Raw genomic sequence first — 19,929 nt, forward strand, 5'->3', positions numbered from 1 at the left:
TAGGGAGTAAAACGACGGTCTTGGCGTCTATTGGACTTAAGGAGGACCTTCCTCTTGTCCTTGTCCTCTATGAGGACTTTATCCAAAATGTCACCGAAGAGCATCGATCCCTGCAGTGGAGCTGAGGCCAGGCGCCATTTTGATTTCAAGTCCGCTGGCCAATTTCTCAGCCACAAAAGCCGGCATGACGACAGCGTAGTGGCCATGCCCCTACTGGCAAACTTAGCTGCGTGTAGGGTGGCGTCGGCGGAAAACTCAGCTGCGGCCTGTAGTTTGCTGATATCCTGGCGAAGTCTGGCTTCCTCCGGGCCAAGGCGCGACTGCAGTTCCTGGAGCCACATGATGGAGGCCCTGTTGAAGAAGGAGGCCGCAGCAGCCGCTCTGAAACCCCAGCCCGCCATTTGGTGGGTCTTGCGTAATAGGGTTTCCGCCTTTCTGTCCTCTGGTTTCAAGCTCTCCCCCGTCTCTGACGGTACAAGGGCACTGGAAACCAGCGTGACTACTGGCTGGTCAATGGGGGGAAACTCCAAAAGTTTTTCCACCTCATCGTCGAATGTGTAGAACTTGCGCTCCAAATTCGAAGGGCCCTGAGCCGCTGCGGGGTGTTGCCAGGGTTTTTTGACTCCCTCAACGAAGATATGCGATGCCGGGATGTGGTCCGACTCGGGTTGGGGTTCTCTTAAAAGGGAAGCAGATGTCTTGCCGGTCTCTGCTTCTGGTGTCTTAGCCGCTCCCTGCAGGTCCATTACCTGCTTTGCCTTAAAAAGCAGAGTCCGAAACAGCGTGGGCTTAAACAGTCCGGCCACTGGCTGCTGTTCTGGGGTGTTCTCATCCTCTGAGAACTCATACTCTTTATCACTGTCCTCGCCAAAGTCCGGATCCTCTGAAAGAGACCCCAAACCCGAGGGGGGCGGTATTGGCCAAAGGCTTCTTGCCTGAGTCTGAGGTCGGTTCACTTGCTGGCCTGTCCCGGCATTTACTCCTTGAGCATAGACATTTGCAAACATCTCCTGTAATTCTGGAGCCATGTGCTGCCATGAACCAGTCTGGGGGCGCAGCCCCGCCGCTGTGGGTGTAAATGTAGCAGAAGGTGCCTGGGTGCCCCTTCTTGGGAGCCCGGAAGGTTCAGGTCTAGTCCAGGACAAGGCTGGAGACGGGGCCTGTGGCAATGACATGAACTGTCCCTCTGGGGACCAGTCACCCTCCTGTAGGGGTCCCAGGTGTCCAAAGGCTGACTGGGGGGTCCCAGGTTCAGGCGTGGTTGGCTGCCTCTGAGTCAGAGGTACTGGAGAAGGGGAGGGGTGCAAGGCTGCCTCCAATTTCTTCTCTAGCGCTTTTATGCGCTTTTCTGCCTCTTTTAATGAGGCCACCGAAGCAGGGGACTGGGAGGGCTTTGACCTCTCCTTATCCTTCCCCTTAGCCTTCTCCTTGCTCACCACTGGGGAGCTGGCCTTCTCGGTATTGGGCTTATCTTCCATTGTACTCACAGCTCCGGTGTTATAATAGGAGTATCACGAGAAATTTGCCTCTCAACAGCTTCGTCACGAAGGAAAAAATGGCTGCCGATGCTGGCCTCGCCCTTGCGGCTGCGCATTAGAGCCGTGGCCCAATTCGCGCCTCTCAGCTGCCGGAAGCCCTTCCGGATGGCGCTCCTGCGCTCCGTGGGGGGGTGTAGTCAAAATGGCGCTGCCCAGCGTTTTCGCGGGTCTTTTGCGCTCACCCCCCCTTTCGCCGCTTCTCCGGGCTTTCCCAGCCCGGTCTCGGCCCTCCAGGGCTCGCCCAGTCCAGCCGCGGCGATCCCAGCGCTGGCGGCTGCGGCGGCGGCGGAAGTCTCTGCGGCATTCCTCGCCGCTTTACAGCTGATTCGGGCTCCGGCGCTGTCTGCGAACCCCTCCGGGGGTCGCCGTTCTCCTCGAGCCTCCCAGTGGGGGGGGCGGACCCCCCCACCTTCGGCTCGCAGCCCTTGTTTGACCGCTGAGGCCAGGGACTCCGGGCTGAGGTGCTCCTCTTGGGGGCAGTTCCCTCGGGGGGAAGCAGCCCCTAAGGAGATCGTTGGGGGTGTTGTCCGCGGAGGACAGAGACCCCTGCCTCCAACGTTGATCAGATCTGTAAGGAGACAAAAGAAAAAAGATTAAACTGGTAATAACACCTTAAAATTTATTCAGCAAAACTCAGTATGTCTCTACTCTGGGACTGAGTTTTTAAAACTGAGCTCATGGGGGGACTGCAAGGGGGCGGTAACTTTTATTATGTAAATTTTTACTCAGTCTCTACCAATCGGATTGGTTAAATACCCATGTTGGACTCTCCTTCCAGATGCAGTGGAGAATGTCTTATCCCTGGCATATGACCCCCTCGAGACTAGTGAAGATATACCTCAATTTAAATTTGACCTGTTGGAAATGTAAAAAAGAATAAGCCACCTTCTTTCACACATGATGGTTGTGCCCAGAAGCGAAGAAATACTGGAAAAGGATACATAGTTGGCTACAAGAGGTAGTAGGGTTAATAGTAGAATTCATCCCAAAACTCTTTTATTAGGAATATTTAAAGGACAATATGACAAAAATATTAAGTATTTGATTTTACAAATTACAACTGAAGCTAGGATTGCATGTGCACAATATTGGAGAAACCCAAATACACCCACCAAGAGTTTTATAATTAAAAAAAAAATTTGAATGTGCGGAAATGGACAAATTAACAATAGAATTTAAAGGACAAAAAGATTCATACTATTATGCAATATGGAAAAGTGGTATGATTGGATTGATGATAGAAAGAAGAGAAAGTGTGTGAAGAAGATGTAGAATTAGAAAATATTGTAAGATAATGTACAAACTGTATCAATATAAAAACAATGTTACTGGGGCTTTTAGATTAACTAGTTTAAATTAATTGGATTTAGGATGTTTATATGTTGTAAGCCGCCCCGAGTCCTCAGAGAGGGGCGGCATATAAATCCAATAAATAAATAATAAATGTATACAAAAGGCTGTAGATCTGTTTAAAAAACTATTGTGATATATAAAAAGTGAAAAATTTAATAAAGATATTTTTTTTTTAAAGATTCTGACAAATGAGTGTCTCAGTTCTTCTTCCAGACACTCTTATAGTGTGGTTCATGTAATATGTAATATTCTTACCTTTAGGAACTTATACAGAAGGAATGTGAACCAGTTGGTCAGCATTTTTTCAGCAACCGACTCAGTCCTGTAAGAAAAATAGAAAGTAATTATGATGACAGGAAAATTCAGAATTCTCCTATCCCTTGAAATCTTAAAACTTTTAGTTATTTACCTTAAAGACTTAAACAGTAAAATTTTGAAATAACTTTAAAACAAAAAGTATTACTGAGGTTATTATGTAGCATTAAAAGATGGTTTTAATTTAATTGCAATTTGGCTGGATTTAGTCTATTTCAGTGAAACGGGATTCTCTCTCTATAACAGTGATGGCGAAGCTATGGCAGGCGTGCCATAGGTGGACCATGAAGCCATAGCTGAAGGCCTGTGAGACATGGAACTGTGTCAGTTCCAGCACACATGTATGTATTGGCCAACTGATTTTTGGCCTTCTTTTCAGCCGCTTTCGCTCTCTCCACAGCAAAAACGGGCCAATGGGCCAACTGAAAGTTCACTTTTGTGCTCAGCCTCAGCCTCCTCTGTCAGAGGTCTTCAGGAATTTCTTCATTTTTGGACAGTTACAGCCAGGCCTCTCACATCTCAGCCCATTTCTTCTGCAGCCAGGAAGGCTTTTCTCAAGGATTGTGTAGCCAATAACAGAGTTCCGGATTGATCCAGAGCTCTGTTATTGGCTAGAGAGGTCCTCAGGAAAGGCTTTTAGGAAAGGCCTCTGCAGATTATCAGAGCTCCCAATCAATCCAGAACTCTGTTATTGGCTACCCAGCTGCAGAAAAAATGGGCTGAGTTGTGCAAGGCCTGGTTGCAACTATCTGAAGGTAAGCAGAAGGGCAGCTCCACTTCCTTTCACTTCTGAATTTCCAATTGGCCCATTGGGCCATTTTTTTGCCATCTCCAGGCTTCAGGAGGCTTTCCTGAACTCTAGGGAGAACAAAAAATAACCTAACGAGCCTACTGGAAATCCAGAGGCTTCCGTGAGCCCTGTGTGCCTGCATGAGGGGGCAGCACAGGGGAGTCGTGCACATGTGAAGGGCATTGCATTTTGGGTATGGGCATCCATGTGCACACTATCATGTGAACATACACACCCTTTGGCATCCAAGCTGAAAAAAGTTTTGCCATCCCTGGTTCCAGTCTACCATCATCAAATCTTTCAAAGTGATACAGGGTACCTGAGAGATTCATTCATTCATTCATTCAATTTCTATGCCGCCCAACTCCCTAAGGACTCTAAGCAGCTAGAGTTATGCATCTTCTCATCAATTCATTAGAAGCAGAAATGAAGAAAGTCACATTTACAAGTTTTCTATAAGTTCTACACACTTACAGCCAGTTAACAATTATAGTAAAAGATAGTTAGCTGCCGAATAATAATAATAATAATAATAATAATAATAATAATAATAATAATAATAATAATTTATTAGATTTGTATGCCGCCCCTCTCCGAAGACTCGGGGCGGCTCACAACAAACGATAAAACAATATATATAGGCACAAATCTAATATTAAGAAAAAACTAGAAACCCTATCATAATTAAAAAACCAAACAGAACATACATACCAAACATAAAATATAATAAGCCTGGGGGAAAGGTGTCTCAAATCCCCCATGCCTGGCGGTATAAGTGGGTCTTAAGTAGTTTACAGAAGACAAGGAGGGTGGGAGCAGTTCTAATCTCTGGGGGGAGTTGATTCCAGAGGGCCGGGGCCGCCACAGAGAAGGCTCTTCCCCTGGGGCCCGCCAGACGACATTGTTTAGTCGACGGGACCCGGAGAAGGCCAACTCTGTGGGACCTTATCGGCCGCTGGGATTCGTGCTGAAAAAAAATAAAGCTCTTTTGTAAAGCAGTGAAATATTTCCGTTGGAATGAACAATGTAATAGCCCTTTTGGGCTATTAATGTTAATGTTATTAACAAAATAGCAACCTTGTACATTAAGTATCATATGGTTGTCTAGCCAATGGTCACTAAGAGGAACCTTCCACCCAGAATACAACACTAATCAGTGAGTGCAAAGTATAAGCATGAAACAAAAGATAGGTAGATTCCTCCAGTTCTCAAAATCCATCTTTGCTTCATTAGAAACAATCAGAAGACTTAAATCAATTTGAAAAACCCAGATTGGGACACTCTCTCCCTTCTGGTTCTTGCCCTTTACAATTGGGAAATATATATATATTAAAGTGAGACATCCAAAAGGACATGTGGGTTAAAGAGCTCATATGGCATCAAGGGGGTTAAGAGGCTTAAGTGTTTATAACAGAGATATGAATATGTCTCTGTTGTAAACATTAAGATTAACATATTTATCAAACACTTAAACTATGCACATTTATTCAGCATGAAAAAATGCAGTTTTGATTGAAATTCTTTCTTTATACATTTTTTTTTCAACTGCTCCATCTATTAATCATCAGATCAGCTATTTCATATTCAAATGATCACAAAAGCACAAGCAACACTAATGACCTCAAGAAGGTAACAGCTTTTTCATTGCTGGAAGGAAACAGGGAAAGAGTGTTATTGAAAAAGAATAAAATCAACACAATCTAAATTCCAATTCTCTAAGTCTAGAAGCTATACTGTATAGATTCTGAGTAGTCTACATCAGTGTTTCCCAACTTTGGCAACTTGAAGATATTTGGACTTCAACTCCCAGAATTCCCCAGCCAGCATTCGCTGGCTGGGGAATTCTGGGAGTTGAAGTCCAAATACTGTATCTTCAAATTGCCAAGGTTGGGAAACACTGGTCTACATGACACAAAGGACTATCAGGCAGAAAGGAGCAGTTAAGATGCGCAGATTGTTCTGAGCAGAACAGGAACATGGAAAATGTTATTTCCTGTCCACTTTCTGCCTTGACCAAATGAAGTTCTCCACATTTTGGCTTTCTGCCCATTATATTCCTCTTTTGCTTTTCTCACACACATACCAAAAAAAAACCCTGGTAAGTTGTGACAAGGGTAGGAGTGGAAATTGTTGGATTCAAATTTAAACACAAATGACCTAATTTCTACTTCCCAACTAGTATATACTGTATTCTAAATAAATCCCTTTCTTTCCCTTCTGGTATGCAGCCTGGTTATAAGATAAAGAATGACAGCTTGCATTCAGCATGATAGAAATGCTAGTGTGGAAAAAATGTGTGTCCCTTAAAAAGAAGGCGGGGGAGAGGGGGAGAAGTCTGAAATAGCCCAGATACATTGTAGTTTTAAAAATCCAATTGTTGGAATAAACTTGGCTCGGAGTAAAAATAACAATACAGTATTCGGGTTTCTGTCACTGTTCTGAGATGGCTTTCTGTATTCAAGGCTTAATTATTAAATTGCCATATGTCCATAGGACTACATTTTATAATAAAGATTTCATAGAACATGCATATTAAGGCTTGGTGTAAAGGCAGTTTGGCTTAAGAATAGGTCAGAGGAAGAAAGCTCTAGAATAAACTTTCATTTCCTATGCAGGAAGTGATACATACAGGGAATGACTATAAGCTCAGAATTGGGGAAATAAACTTTGTGAATGATATTATACATTAGTGCTTCTCAGTTATTTTCTGTTATGTCCCCCTTAAGAAGTAACATTTTGCAAACATTTTGTGCCCTCACCCGCCAACTCTTCTCTGGGACAATTGTTTGCAATATTTGGTATGTTTTCGCTGAAAAAAACTCAAGTTTGACAAATTTCTACTTCATGTCTACTATCAACATTTTAGACATAGTAAACATGTTGGTCTTTCCTCGTCTCCCACCGTAATCACAGTGAAGTCAAACACTACATACGCTTCATCATATTTCCTTGTCTTAGCTTTTGGGAGACTTACGTTTGTCTCATTATCTCCATCTCTCTCCTCCTTTCTTTTCATCCCTGTTAAATATTTTTCCATGGTGTCTCTTAAGAGTTTGTTATCTGTACTTCATATCTCCTCCTCTGTGCTGTGCGCTACTCCGAGGCAAAAAACCCTACTTCCTGAGGCAAAAAAACCTGGGGTCAAGTGCCCCCCTGGCACCACTCCATGCCCTCCCCAGGAAGCCCACCCCACTATTTGAGAAGCACTTCACACACCTGCAGACCAAATTATTTATTTATCTATTAAGCTGTCTAGCTTCCAATCTCACCAAAAGTGATTCTGGGCAGCCTACAACAATACTATTTTTACATTTGTTGTCTCTTCTTCAAAACTGTTCTTTCTCTGTTGTCTTGTGATCTTGAATCTATTTTTTCAGTTCTAGAATGTATTGATATTAACACACACATAAAAACACACGCTATACAGAAGCTATATCTATCTGTCCGTCTGTCTGTCTGTCTCTCTCTCTTTCTCTCTTCCTGCAGCATCCTATATTAGTAGCTAGTAGCAATCAACTACTATATAATGCTACAAGAAAGTCCCTGTCCAAAGATCTTTAAAACCTAGCTGGTACATACCAGAAGTAAAATGTTCAGAGACTTTAGGAATAAGGTGATAATGAAGTTGACGGTGTTCATAATGTGGGCTTACTTTACACATTATCTGTAGGAGGCATATACTCTTTACAGACTTAAGAAAGGATAATATATGGGATTATATCTAGAAGCCAGAATTCACCGAGGTTTCCCCATTGAATAAAATTGTAGCAAAAAATCATTTGTCCCAATGTAATAGTATAAGAAACAGTATCAATTTCCACAAGAAATCCTTCTAATGTGTAATCATATATCAGTCTCTAACTTTGATATACTTCTGTTTTTCTTCTTTTAAAAACATGCAAAAAATGGGCATTCTCTTAGTAATGTCAGACTGCTACATCCAGCTAATGGAAATATTATATGTGACAGTTCAGACTGCCACAATTAAATGACTATTTGAAGTAGCTGACATATCACTTCAAACAGTCAGACACATGAATTAAGTGCATCCATTAGAAAACCTGTTTGGCAATTCCAAATATTTGATATGTCCATTATATGTTTATGAATTTGAATCTATCTTACTGTATGTACATGACTATAATTGTTTTAAACATATTTCTACAACAAAGAAACTACTATTTCATCTGCGAACTATCTAAAGCCTAAGTAGATAAGGAAATTAACCTTTGCAAAAGTGGCTTGTTAAAAGCTCATGAAAAGGAACTTAGTGATACACACACACACACACACAGAGAGAGAGAGAGAGAGAGAGAGAGAGAGAGAGAGAGAGAGTTTTGCTGATATGTATACAGAAAATCGACAAACTTGACAAAGAATAATTTTTTATCCTGCAGTTAGTATATTTTTCACTATGCATTCAGATATGATTCAGTAAACCTATCTGGATAAGGGTTTAAAAACCTGATGGAGCAGAACAGATGCATGAAAGAAGTGGAATGCATTCTTGATCTGTACTAATCCCCCACCTGTGTTGAGATAATACTCAGGAAAATCTGTTTTTTATTTTATTCTGAAACAATCGTTGGAGGTTGAAGAAGCAGTCTTAAAGAGATGATTGGGAAAGAATAACAGGGCAGAGAGGCCTGAAGCACTTCATTCAGAAAGAAGATGTGTCCATTTGGAGCAGTATATGGCTTGTTCCCTACCAACCATTAGAAGCAAATACTACCGAAAGGCAGTAACGTGGCAATAGATGTTACTTGTGATGAAATAATCAACCCTGGATTTAGAAACTTTAAAAAAAATACAGTATCTAACATGTTTTCCCAAAATAAGAACCTGTCCTATATTTTTTTGGACCCTGAAATAAGCACTTGGCCTTATTGCCATGCACTCAAAAGCCCAATTGGGCTTATTATCAGCGGATGTCTTACTTTGGGGGAAACATGATATGTACCACAGTTTTGGTAACCAGCAAGAGTTCCATTAAAAGAATAGAAGAAAGGAACAAAATAATTTGAAAGAAAAAAGAAAAAGAGAGCAGATTGCAAAATGATCTATTCCTTTTGTTTGCCTTCTGTTGAGTTAAAAAAAAACCACCCTGAAATAACAAATAATACACAGCAGTAAGCCACTACTGCAAATCAAGCATACATTTGTCCTTTCAATGCTGTATAATTATTTGTACAGTCATTTCCAAAGTCTTCTAAAACTTTTCCCCTTTGATTATTACATCAGATCATCATAGTTATACCCATCCCCCACATAGAAACATATTATATATGTAAGCACACAATTATTCTGCAAACAAGGTTAACAGAGTAGATGTTGTTGAAAATGGTGTACAATGAAGACTTCTACATTAAAGTCTCATTTAAAAGAGATGCTGACATACTCAAGTGTCTGTTCTCATATTTAACAAAAATCTCTATCTACTTAAACAAACATTTCCTCCAGTCTGGGTGATAAATCTACACAAATCTTTTTAATTAAGAGGGTCCTATACAAATGCTCACCTCCTCAAGAGCAATTTGGGATGGTTCTTGCTCTCCAAATTCTTTTCAATGAGATCTGAGAGAAGCTGTTTCAGCACTCCAGTGGCATATTCCATCTCACCCTGTAGGGCTGTCATAATTAAAGAGGCCACATTACCCCGGTCACGCATGGAGAAGCTGCGTTGGGCCTCTAATGTTCGAATAAAAGTTAACAGGAAGTGCTTTTTGTTCAAGAGCTGCCCAAATAGTGTCAAAGACTTTTCCACATTGGCCTGGACCTGAGGAAGAGAAAATACAGCAAGTTGCATCACAGTATTTTAATCATACAACAAGGTTAGGAAAATTAGGTACAGAATCAAGTGCAACATTGGACATGCAACAGGCAGAATCATGGAGTATAGTCAACAAATGCATGCAAAGACCAGTGGTCACTTTTAAATATTCAACTGTGTATTCCTTTTTCTGTATCTGCAATTATACTTTTGAGAAGAGCAGGGATGATACATCCCTACAATGTATGTTAAATGTTTGTAAGTTTGTTTGTCATTTTAAAGAAAATTAATAAAAAGATTTGAAAAAATAAATAAATAAATATTCATTTCTAATTATATGGGAAGAGACCTTCTCTTTGTAGGAGTTTGAATTCAAATCTCATAATTTAGTGTACAAACCATGAATATGGCCCTTTAAATCTGTTTAGCTACGTCCTCCCACCCAGTACTCAGTGAATCTGCTTATTTCAACTACTTTACTATTTAAAAAGCTTACACTGTGTGGATATACAGTATAATACTTTGTCTCTTAATATTGTTAATTCACTTAAAGCAGCCTATTTTAGAAATTCCACTTATTGAACATGAAATATATAAAATTTACAATTTTACTTGTAAGGTTTATTTCAAATTTTCCCCAAATTTTGAGGCTATGAATCAACTGAATTTGTTTGCAAATAATACTGAAATAAATCTTTCTCTTGACTATTTATTGTTCAGTCCACTGAGCCTGTGCCTTTGTTTATGGACAAAGCAAAAACATTCAGGAAAATGCCAGTAAATAATAATAATAATTTGAGTGCTGGAAAACATCAGAATTCCTTTCTATCCTGTTCTTCAATGTAGTTGTGCATTTCTGTGCATACAAAATGTGAATAATAAACACAGTCAAGCCAGGAATGGATGTTAGTTTGGAGACATTTAATAATGGTTAAATTCAGAGGGTTTTTCTTCACTTTCCGTCTTTTTCTCCGATTGCACCAAATTTGACTCAAATTCATTAAATATAATATTGAAAGAGACCGGTAGGCTCCCAGTTCTCTTATCTAGTATCACATCAAATTTATTGAAACAAACAAAGCTACTGTCATACCACTCTGGGGCCATGGAACTGAAGAAGCAAAATTCAATATCAGAAAGAAGACTCTGATCCAGATAAGCAGTTTATGAAGTCTATACAGGTAGTTTCCACTTAATAACAGCAATTGGGCCAGCAATTCCATCATTAAGCAGTCATTAAGTGATACATTATGCAACTATGCCTGTTTTATAATATTGCTTCCACTGCAATGACTAAGACAATCATCTATGGCCATTGTGTGACATCCATTGATTGGGACTTGTGTCTTATTGTCTACTTCTCTCTGACTTTGTTGAAAGCTGGCTGTGAAGATCACAAATGGCAATGACATGACTGTGAGATACTGCGACTGTACTGGTTGCCAGACACCAACTTGCAATTATATAACGATATGAGGATGCTTTAGTTCAAAGGTTGACTGTAAACCTACTTCTTCAGCACTGTCATGTGTTGAATTGCTGCTAAACAGGGCAATTGTTAACTGAGGACTACCTATACAGTGGAACCCCGACATAAGAGCTGCTCTACTTAAGAGCAACTCGAGATAAGAGCTGGGAGGGGAGAGATATTTTTGTTCTACTTACAAGCCCAAATTCGAGATACAAGCGCCAAGGAGCTGTCTCCTGAAGCCAAACGCTAACTTCCGCGTTCGGCTTCAGGAGACAGCTGCGAAGCGGCGCGCGTGTTTTAAAAGGTTGCAGCCGGCCTGGGGGGCTCGGGGGGGTGCTTTCAGCTTTCTTTCTTGCTCTTTTTCTTTCTCTCTTTTACCTTCCCTTCCTCTATTTCTTCTTTTCTTTCTCCTTCCCACCTTCTTCCCTCCCTCCCTCCCTTCACTCATTCCTCTCTTACTCTCCCCTTTCATAAGTTTCCTTGCTTCCTTCCTCTGTTCCTGTCCCTTCCCCCTTTCTTTCTTTCTTTCTTTCTTTCTTGCTCTTTTTCTTTCTCTCTTTTACCTTCCCTTCCTCTATTTCTTCTTTTCTTTCTCCTTCCCACCTTCTTCCCTCCCTCCCTCCCTTCACTCATTCCTCTCTTACTCTCCCCTTTCATAAGTTTCCTTGCTTCCTTCCTCTGTTCCTGTCCCTTCCCTCTTTCCTTCCTTCCTTCCCACCCTCCGTCCATTCATTCACCCATTCCTCTCTTGATTGCTTAAAGCCGGTCCCTGGTGCAAAAAGGGTTGGGGACCTCTGTCCTACAGGATTGGGTGGCAGAGAAGTTGAACATATGTAAATTTAAAAGTTTAAGAAAGTTTACAAGTTAAGTGAAAGAAACTTCATTATTCATTTATATGTACATGTACATTTCTTCATTAAAAACATGTCTTTCTGCATAATTTAGACTAACTTTGTGAGTTTTTTGAGGGCTGGAACCAATTAAAATTATTTACATTAATTCCTATGGGGAAAAGTCGTTCGAGATAAGAGCTGCTCGACTTAAGAGCCCAGGTCCGGAACGAATTAAACTCGTATCTCGAGGTACCACTGTATTTGGTTTTTTGCAGACTCAAGGAACAGGTTTGAGTTCAGTTGCAGACTAATTTATTATTTAAATACTTTATTTTCCTAGGCAGTATAGATTCCTTACAGTGCAATTTATCTTGATAGGACCACAGAAAATGTAGAATTTATTAATGATATCTGCTCAACATCAGCATATTTGTCACATTTAATTAAATTTAAAGCCAGGAATATACAGGAAAAAAACCTAACTACTTTATAACAGAAGATAACTCTTTGTTTTAACATCTACAATACATTATTTGCATTGTACAATTTTCAAGAAACAACATGATTCTTTTAAACCCCTCGTCTTGTATACTTACATACCATTAGATTTTAAAATGTTAACCAACAAGCATCCTATCTCCATCCCTAAACAGGAATTGCCAAAACGTTTCCGATTTGACCTGGGACTAATTGCCAGATTCCTCCTGGCTAATTCTGAGCATAACAAACAGCCCTACAGGAAAACTTGATCTTTTGCACTTTCTACATATGGCTATAAATGTTACCGTCTGTCCCTGAGATTTAGCAATGGAATTGGGTCATATGGTATATCTAACCATGAAGCAGAAAATAAATTACTAAATATGACCAGGACATCTGATCTATAGGGACTCAAACAGAGAAATATTTCAATTTAGCTACAGTTGTAGTCTACGTGGTGCCTCAGTTCTATACTTATACTCAGGAAACATTTGGACAGAAGCAGGAAAGAAGCTGTATCATTTCGGCTGCTGACACATTGTTCAGTCTCCATATTTTTCCAAACAGGTAACTAAAACTAAAGTGAACACCTTCAAGGCTAACACCCACCTTCCTCTTGTGAAATAAGTGTTTCAGGACAAAGATTTTTCATTTCATTATTCTAAAAAGTGCTTTATACTGATGGCAAAATATGAATAATAAATGAAAATTAAATAGATTTATATCCCATGTTTCATTAATACAGCTCTTGTGGATATTAAAAGCACAGGGCAAGTACTTTATATCTCTGGCATAGTATGTAGAATATGGATTACACATTTGTACTCATATTTCTTAAAAATAAGTGTGCACAAATGAAAATATTATCTCCAATCAAGATTATTCACCAGCTGTTACCAACGGTTAATACTGTCAACGGATTGCTTGCAATTGAGGATACAGAGATTTGCTTAATGGCCACACAAATCACATGAAAACAGAAGACCCAATTGGCAAGGGCTTGATAATTTGAGGACAATTCAATTTAAAAAAAATAGTATTTCAGTGAGCCTCTGTATTTACCTTAAGAAATAAGATTCAGAACTCAAATAAAGGAAACTTGCAAGACAATCTTATTTTGAATGTCCAACTTGCTCTTCAGAATCTAAACTCTCCTAAGGGATGAATATTAGATTCAGACCAAGCCTGACTCTTGTCCCAAATGAGACACTTTGGAGATTCATCTCTCTATAGGTGTCTGAGTTTAAAGCTGAGCCAAAAAAGCTGCTCTAAAAAAGTGACTGGAAAGAAGGCATGAAGTGGAAAGTAATATTGTTTGGGAGTTGGTGGTCACTGTTATTAATTTCTGAAACCCACTCCATTTATCCAGGAAAAAAATGATTGTTTTCTGTAATGTCTACTGTCATATCTTAGAATATTCCCCAAGTATCATTCTCTTGCATCTGAATTATAAAGCATCTTGACTTTAATATGTGTCCTGTGTTACTAATTAGGTAAATCATTTCCCTTTGGCCATTATCCTTCCTTTTGTCCTAGCTAGCATTCCATGGTTTTAATTTACCAGCTCTACTTGGTCAGAAACTGTTAAATTGCCAGTAGCGTTAGGGGAAAAAGCTCCAATTTATGTCACAAAACAACAGTAGTTATTTTTGTCCTCTGTGACATGTTTATAATAATTTGAATTTACATTTATCAGTTATAGCAGGAACCCACTGCACTGAGAAGCACTTTTGCAAATTCATTTTAATATCATTAACACAAAGCAAAAGGTGGGAGTTTATCTCTATCCATACAAAAGCAGCTGCTTTCAGCAACATACTGTAGTTATTACAGAAAGGACAGCATTACACAGGGTAGTAACCTTCCATATGTTGTCAGTGTTTGTGTATGTGTTCGCCTATAAATAGGCATGTGTTTACTTTAGGTCTCTCAAACAACTAATTCTCTCTCCACTATGTGTGCACCAAGTTCTTGAGGCACTTCAAGGCAAGACTTTTTCCCCAACCGTTCTAAACTAAAGTTGGAAAATGTGAGATTTAAGATCATTAACTGAAAAAAAACCAATTCTGGATTTTTTTTATTGTCAAGAATTTATTTGAAATACAAGCAAAAGCCATTGTGTCTTAAGTGTTGCAATCCAAACTGATTGACTTAGTTCAGTGATGGCCAACCTTTTTTTCCTCTGGTGCCAAAAGAACATGTGTGCATGCTGTCACGCATGCGTGAGCACTCACACCCATAATTCAATGCCTGAGGAGGGTGAAAACAGCTTTCCCTGCCCTGGCCTGTTTCCCAACTTCTGGTGGGACAAGTAGGCTCATATTTCACCCTCCCCAGGGTCAAAAGGCTTCCCTGGAGCCAGGGGAGGGTAAAAGAGCCCTCCCCCTTTCCACTGGAGGCTCTCTGGAAGCCAAAAATACCCTTCCAGAGCATTTTTGTGTGAGCCAAAAATCAGCTGGCTGACACATACTTGCACATTTGTGCTGGGCTAGGGCAACGGCTTGCGTGCCAGCAGATATGGCTCCGTGTGCCACCTGTGGCACCCGTGCCATAGGTTCGCCATCACTGACATATTTCCTTCTATGAGGAATTTGAATTGGCCTAATTTCTTGTTTTAATTAGAGGTACATGTGGGGGAAGGAAGGAAGGAAGGAAGGAAGGAAGGAAGGAAGGAAGGAAGGAAGTTTTAAACTGTTTTTAATTATTGGATTTGCATACAAATCTAATAAATAATAATAATAATAATAATAATAATAATAATAATAATAATAATAATAAGGAAGGAAGGAAGGAAGGAAGGAAGGAAGGAAGGAAGGAAGGAAGGAAGGAAGTTTTAAACTATTTTTAATTATTGGATTTGTACTGTTTTTATTGTCGTGAGCCGCCCCGAGTCTTTGGAGAGGGGCAGCATACAAATCTAATAAATGATGATGATGATGATGATGATGATGATGATGGAAGGAAGGAAGGAAGGAAGGAAATTATTTTCCTCAGCAACAGCTTGCTTCTCTATTCCATTCAAATTATCTCAAAATATGCTAATTCTACATATAACGAATGAATGAAGAAACATGAAGAACCTGAGTTGCTCTTAATCGTGATATGAAGATGCAAACCAATGTTCTATTTATGACAGATACCACAGCTGGCTTTATGGAAAACCACTGTCTCAAATATTCACTGATCAAAATAAATAACGGCTTTCACTTGCTTCATGAAATTAAAGGAAGATCATACAGCATCTTCTTCTCGGGCAATGTGCTGAGCTTCCAAAAACCCACAACAGCTGATAAGCTCTAAAGCCTGCCTTGTCCTAAACAAGTTGTCTTATTACAACCGCTCATAACAAGCATAGCAGAGTGGTGGTGCTGTATTAGTAGAAGCAATAACACAAAACATCTGTCATATAAATGATCTCCGCGGGCTCGGCTAGTTATGAAAAGCTATGAAAGCAATGCAAAAACACACATTCTCTCCTTTTCCTTCCCCAACCCACACTGTCATTCTTTCTTTTTAATGGGTACGTGTTCGTTAACAGAAGTAAATGGGAAATAAAACATGATGGCTTTAAATTTTCATAAAAGTAATAAAACAGCAACTTATCCTGTTGTAAGCCGCCCAGAATCCTTCAGGAGTTGGGCGGCAGAGAAATACAATAAATTAAATTAAATTAAACCCACAAGAAGAGTTGTACTAAAAGTGCAACAAATTAGTTGGGCTGGGGACGGGGATGGGGGGGTTGTAATGCACAACAAGTTAGGAAGGGAAAAGATAGACTAAGCACATATCCCTTCCTTGCCATCTGCAGTAACAAGCATTACTATTTTCTAGTTAAGACATATGAACACAAACTTGTCATACTGATTTTAAGAATAGATGATGTTACGTCTGACATACAAAATTGAGAGTTGAATATCTTTATTAGGGCCGAAGAAAATAATACAAACAATCTTCAGAATCTCCACAATACTTTGTTGGAAATAGAAAAGGGGCGGAGGGAGATGTTTTCAGAATTATATGTATCACATTTCACATTTTGTCAGATGGGTGAGCTTATAAATATGATGAATAAATAAATAAAGTGACAGGGAACTTATTAGATCTGCTAATTGGGTCAGAATGTTATTCACGCTGCCATAAGGGCTCTCCCCCAGTTCCGAGAATATATTTGTATTTGTATGAATCATGTTGTGCTGGGTTTTTTTTTCTTTCTTTCCTTCAATTTTTTTCCAACCATTTTGCATTCTATACTATGTAGTATAGCTGGGAACGGTTTGTATCCTAATTGATTGACTCATTATTATTTTTATTTCAGAATTCTGCCAGATAAAATCTATGAACAACTTTTCTATTTTTCTTGTATAAGATACGGTTTTCTACTTTACTATATAGCAATCTAAATTATCCTTATTTACCCTGACAATAACCTTGAAAATCAAACTTGTTTGGGTATAGAGTTTTGAATGGAGGGAGTATGCTAAAATTGATTATAATAATGAATTGTGAATAAAGAAAGTTCTGTTAACATCCAGCACCTCCTGTTTGTTATTGTTATGGTTCCATTTTTCCATTTTGTAGGTTATCTTTGTACTGAAAAGTTAAAATCCCTTTCTTGTGCTTGATGTGTGCACTTTCTCTCTCTCTTTTCCACTCACAATAATTAAGGAGGTAATGACAGGCAAAGTGTGATCACAACAACATCACCGCCAAGAGTTGAAACACAGATGGGCCAAAAAACAAATCCTCTATGTTTCAGCTAGGATAAAAGCTGAACTCCTGATTGAGGTATGAATGAATTTAGAATTCTTCAATACCTGTGACATAAAACCAGGTATTTTCAGAACAAGATTTTTTTTCTGGAATACTTCCACGATAGAATGGGTTCAGACATTTACCACTGTTTTATTGCAATGGCCTGCATCTCTCAAATGTATACAGTAAAATCTCAAAGATCATTAAATTAAGCTCCTTGGCTATTTTTGCTTCCTTAAAGACATAATGGCTCACAAAAGATTTTACAGTTGTGATATGCTTCAAGCTAATGGCATAATTCTTCAACTTCCATACCCAAGCTCAGGATTTTTCTGCATGCTTAAAGTCAGAAAAATTACATTCCTTGCTCAAAATAAATTTGGCCAATTCAGTAAAGTCCATAAGAAAATTTATGTACCCCTCAATACTTGCAATAGGCATGTTTTATGCTTAAAATGATGCTTGAATTCTTGGTTTGGTTAACAAATAATGATGCAGTCAGTATGAACAGAGAAATAAAAAAGCATTATTGAAAACAATGAAAACAAGGGTCATAAACTTCTCTTAAAAATAAGATTATTTGCAAGAATTAAAAAAAAGCTCCACAACCAGAAGACAGCTCTTTTTTAAACAAAAGCTATAGGCATTACTGAAACAATGTATTTGTTCTTATATTCCATCTGAAATTCTGTGCACAAAAAGTAGGTTTTGTCTTAATACTGTCTTCCCTAATGTGATGTCCTTTTAATTTTCTAATTTTCACCTGTGTGAAACATCTCCAACAAGATGTAGAAATACACTAAAATTATCGAGGAAAAATTAAAGAAGTAACAAATAGAGTAACATCATTATGGGAATTTAAGCAAAGTTGACCATAGGAAAAGATATAAACAATGCTTTTCTAACCAATTTACCAATTCTTCAAGAAGGCAGCTTAGAGTAGCAATGGGAGACTTCAATTAGCCTGCTATTTGCTAGAAAATGAACTCAGCTACAAGTGGAAATATCCACAGATTTCTTTATTTTCTTACTGTCAGTTCATTTTTCAGACAGTATAAAAAGAAACAAGGGGTTAACTATCCTGGACATAATTCTGACCAATAAGAAGGGATGCTGGATAGAGTAAAAATGCTCTCCAAGAGGAGATCAAACATATCCAGATGAAGTACAAGGTTAAATAGGGGATCTAGAGTAGGCAGTCCTGTGCCATGGACATCAGGAAGACAGATTTTAAAGAACTGAAAAAAAGTTGGGCACCACATAATAGCTTGAAATTCAAAAAAGTCACAGAGATACTTGTCTATGGAGATTCTTGGTCATGTTGCCCCAAAAGTACTTTTTCAAAAGGGGACTTTCTTTGTTTTGTTTTGTTTTTCCTTGAAGATATTTTGCTCCTCATCCAAGAAACTTCTCCGGTCTTAACTGAACGGTGGAGAAATGGAAGTCTAAAAAAGCATTGCATTATTCCTTGCATTATTCCATTCCATCCATTCTCTACCATTTAGTCAGAACTGAAGAAGCTTCTTGGACAGGAAGCAAACCTTTATATACCTTCAAGAAAAAACAAAGGAAGTCCAGTTGTCTTTTTTAAAAGCACCCTTGGCTCAAAGATGTACAGTACAGGTAATCCAGCAAACGCAAAATATTGAACAGGATAGGGACAATAAGCTCCTTGAAAAGTTCCTTAAGAACTGAATAGGAATGAACAAAAACCTGTTTGACATGATGAAAAACAAAAAGGAAATGTTTAGGAAAAGAAAATGGGTTTGTTAACTAAACAGACAATGAAAAACTGATAGCCCATACTTGAACAATAGAATCATCATTTTTCTATTCCATTCAAGCTAAGATTCTGAAACAGATAGGGTTTAGGAGGAATTCAAACCATGATGGGAAGGAAAGTTTAGAACTTAGTTCTTTCCATGTTCCTAAAAGAAGACAAGGAGGCTATTGGTCTGCAACATGGGGGAGGTGATGGAGTAAAAAAAAATAGGAAAAATTCAGAGCTGTATAAAAAAAATATTTTTTTTGCATCTGTCTTCCATCAGAAGAGAGAAAGAGCTATTCCTGATGTAACTGAAGAAAGGATGGGAAGAACATAACTGAAGAGTGAAGAGTATATTAAGAACATGTCTTGAAGAAATTAAAGACTTCAGAGTCATTTGAGTTATATTTTTAGGTAACAAATGAGCTGGCAGGAATGATAAAAACCTGTTACTGTAATAATCTTTATACATTCCTACAGAACCAGTAGGCTGTCAGAAGGTTGGAGAAAGACCAACTTGGTATCAGAGAAAGGATGGAGGAGTAAGCCATTAGAACAGACTGTCAAACACTGTGTCTGCGAATTTTTAGAAAATAATGCTATCATTATTAGGAGCCAGCATGAGATTGTCAACAAGTCATTTCAGATTAAATTTATCTTTGTTTAATGACAGAGTGATTACTCTGGTAAACTAATAGAGCGCACTGTGAACAAGGCTTCTCATTATATTCCTCTGGACAAGATAGATATATGTATACTTAACAGTACTATACTTTGGTGGATTTTCAAATGGTTGAAGAATCACAGGCTAAAAAAAAAAAATCACACTTAAATAGATTTGTATTGTTCTAGAGTGAAATAC

General features: G+C 38.9%; 1 protein-coding gene across 7 annotated transcripts in view; it reads right to left on the reverse strand.

Moving 5' to 3' along the window:
- Positions 1-19,929, reverse strand: part of PLXNA1 (plexin A1) — a 471,845-nt gene that overhangs the window by 46,478 nt on the left and 405,438 nt on the right. For 6 of the 7 annotated variants that reach the window (XM_070738367.1, XM_070738366.1, XM_070738363.1 and 3 more), the window contains exons 22-23: positions 9,516-9,772; positions 3,147-3,213 (exon numbers count right to left, since the gene is read on the reverse strand). In XM_070738367.1, the coding sequence (XP_070594468.1) occupies positions 3,147-3,213; positions 9,516-9,772 (324 nt within the window). Of the gene's footprint in view, positions 1-1,886; positions 2,107-3,146; positions 3,214-9,515; positions 9,773-19,929 lie in introns of those variants that run through there. The other variant, XM_070738370.1, reaches the window with a different exon arrangement.

This window comes from Erythrolamprus reginae, chromosome 2, assembly GCF_031021105.1.
Source record: "Erythrolamprus reginae isolate rEryReg1 chromosome 2, rEryReg1.hap1, whole genome shotgun sequence".
In the NCBI taxonomy this organism is placed as follows: Eukaryota; Metazoa; Chordata; class Lepidosauria; order Squamata; family Dipsadidae; genus Erythrolamprus; species Erythrolamprus reginae.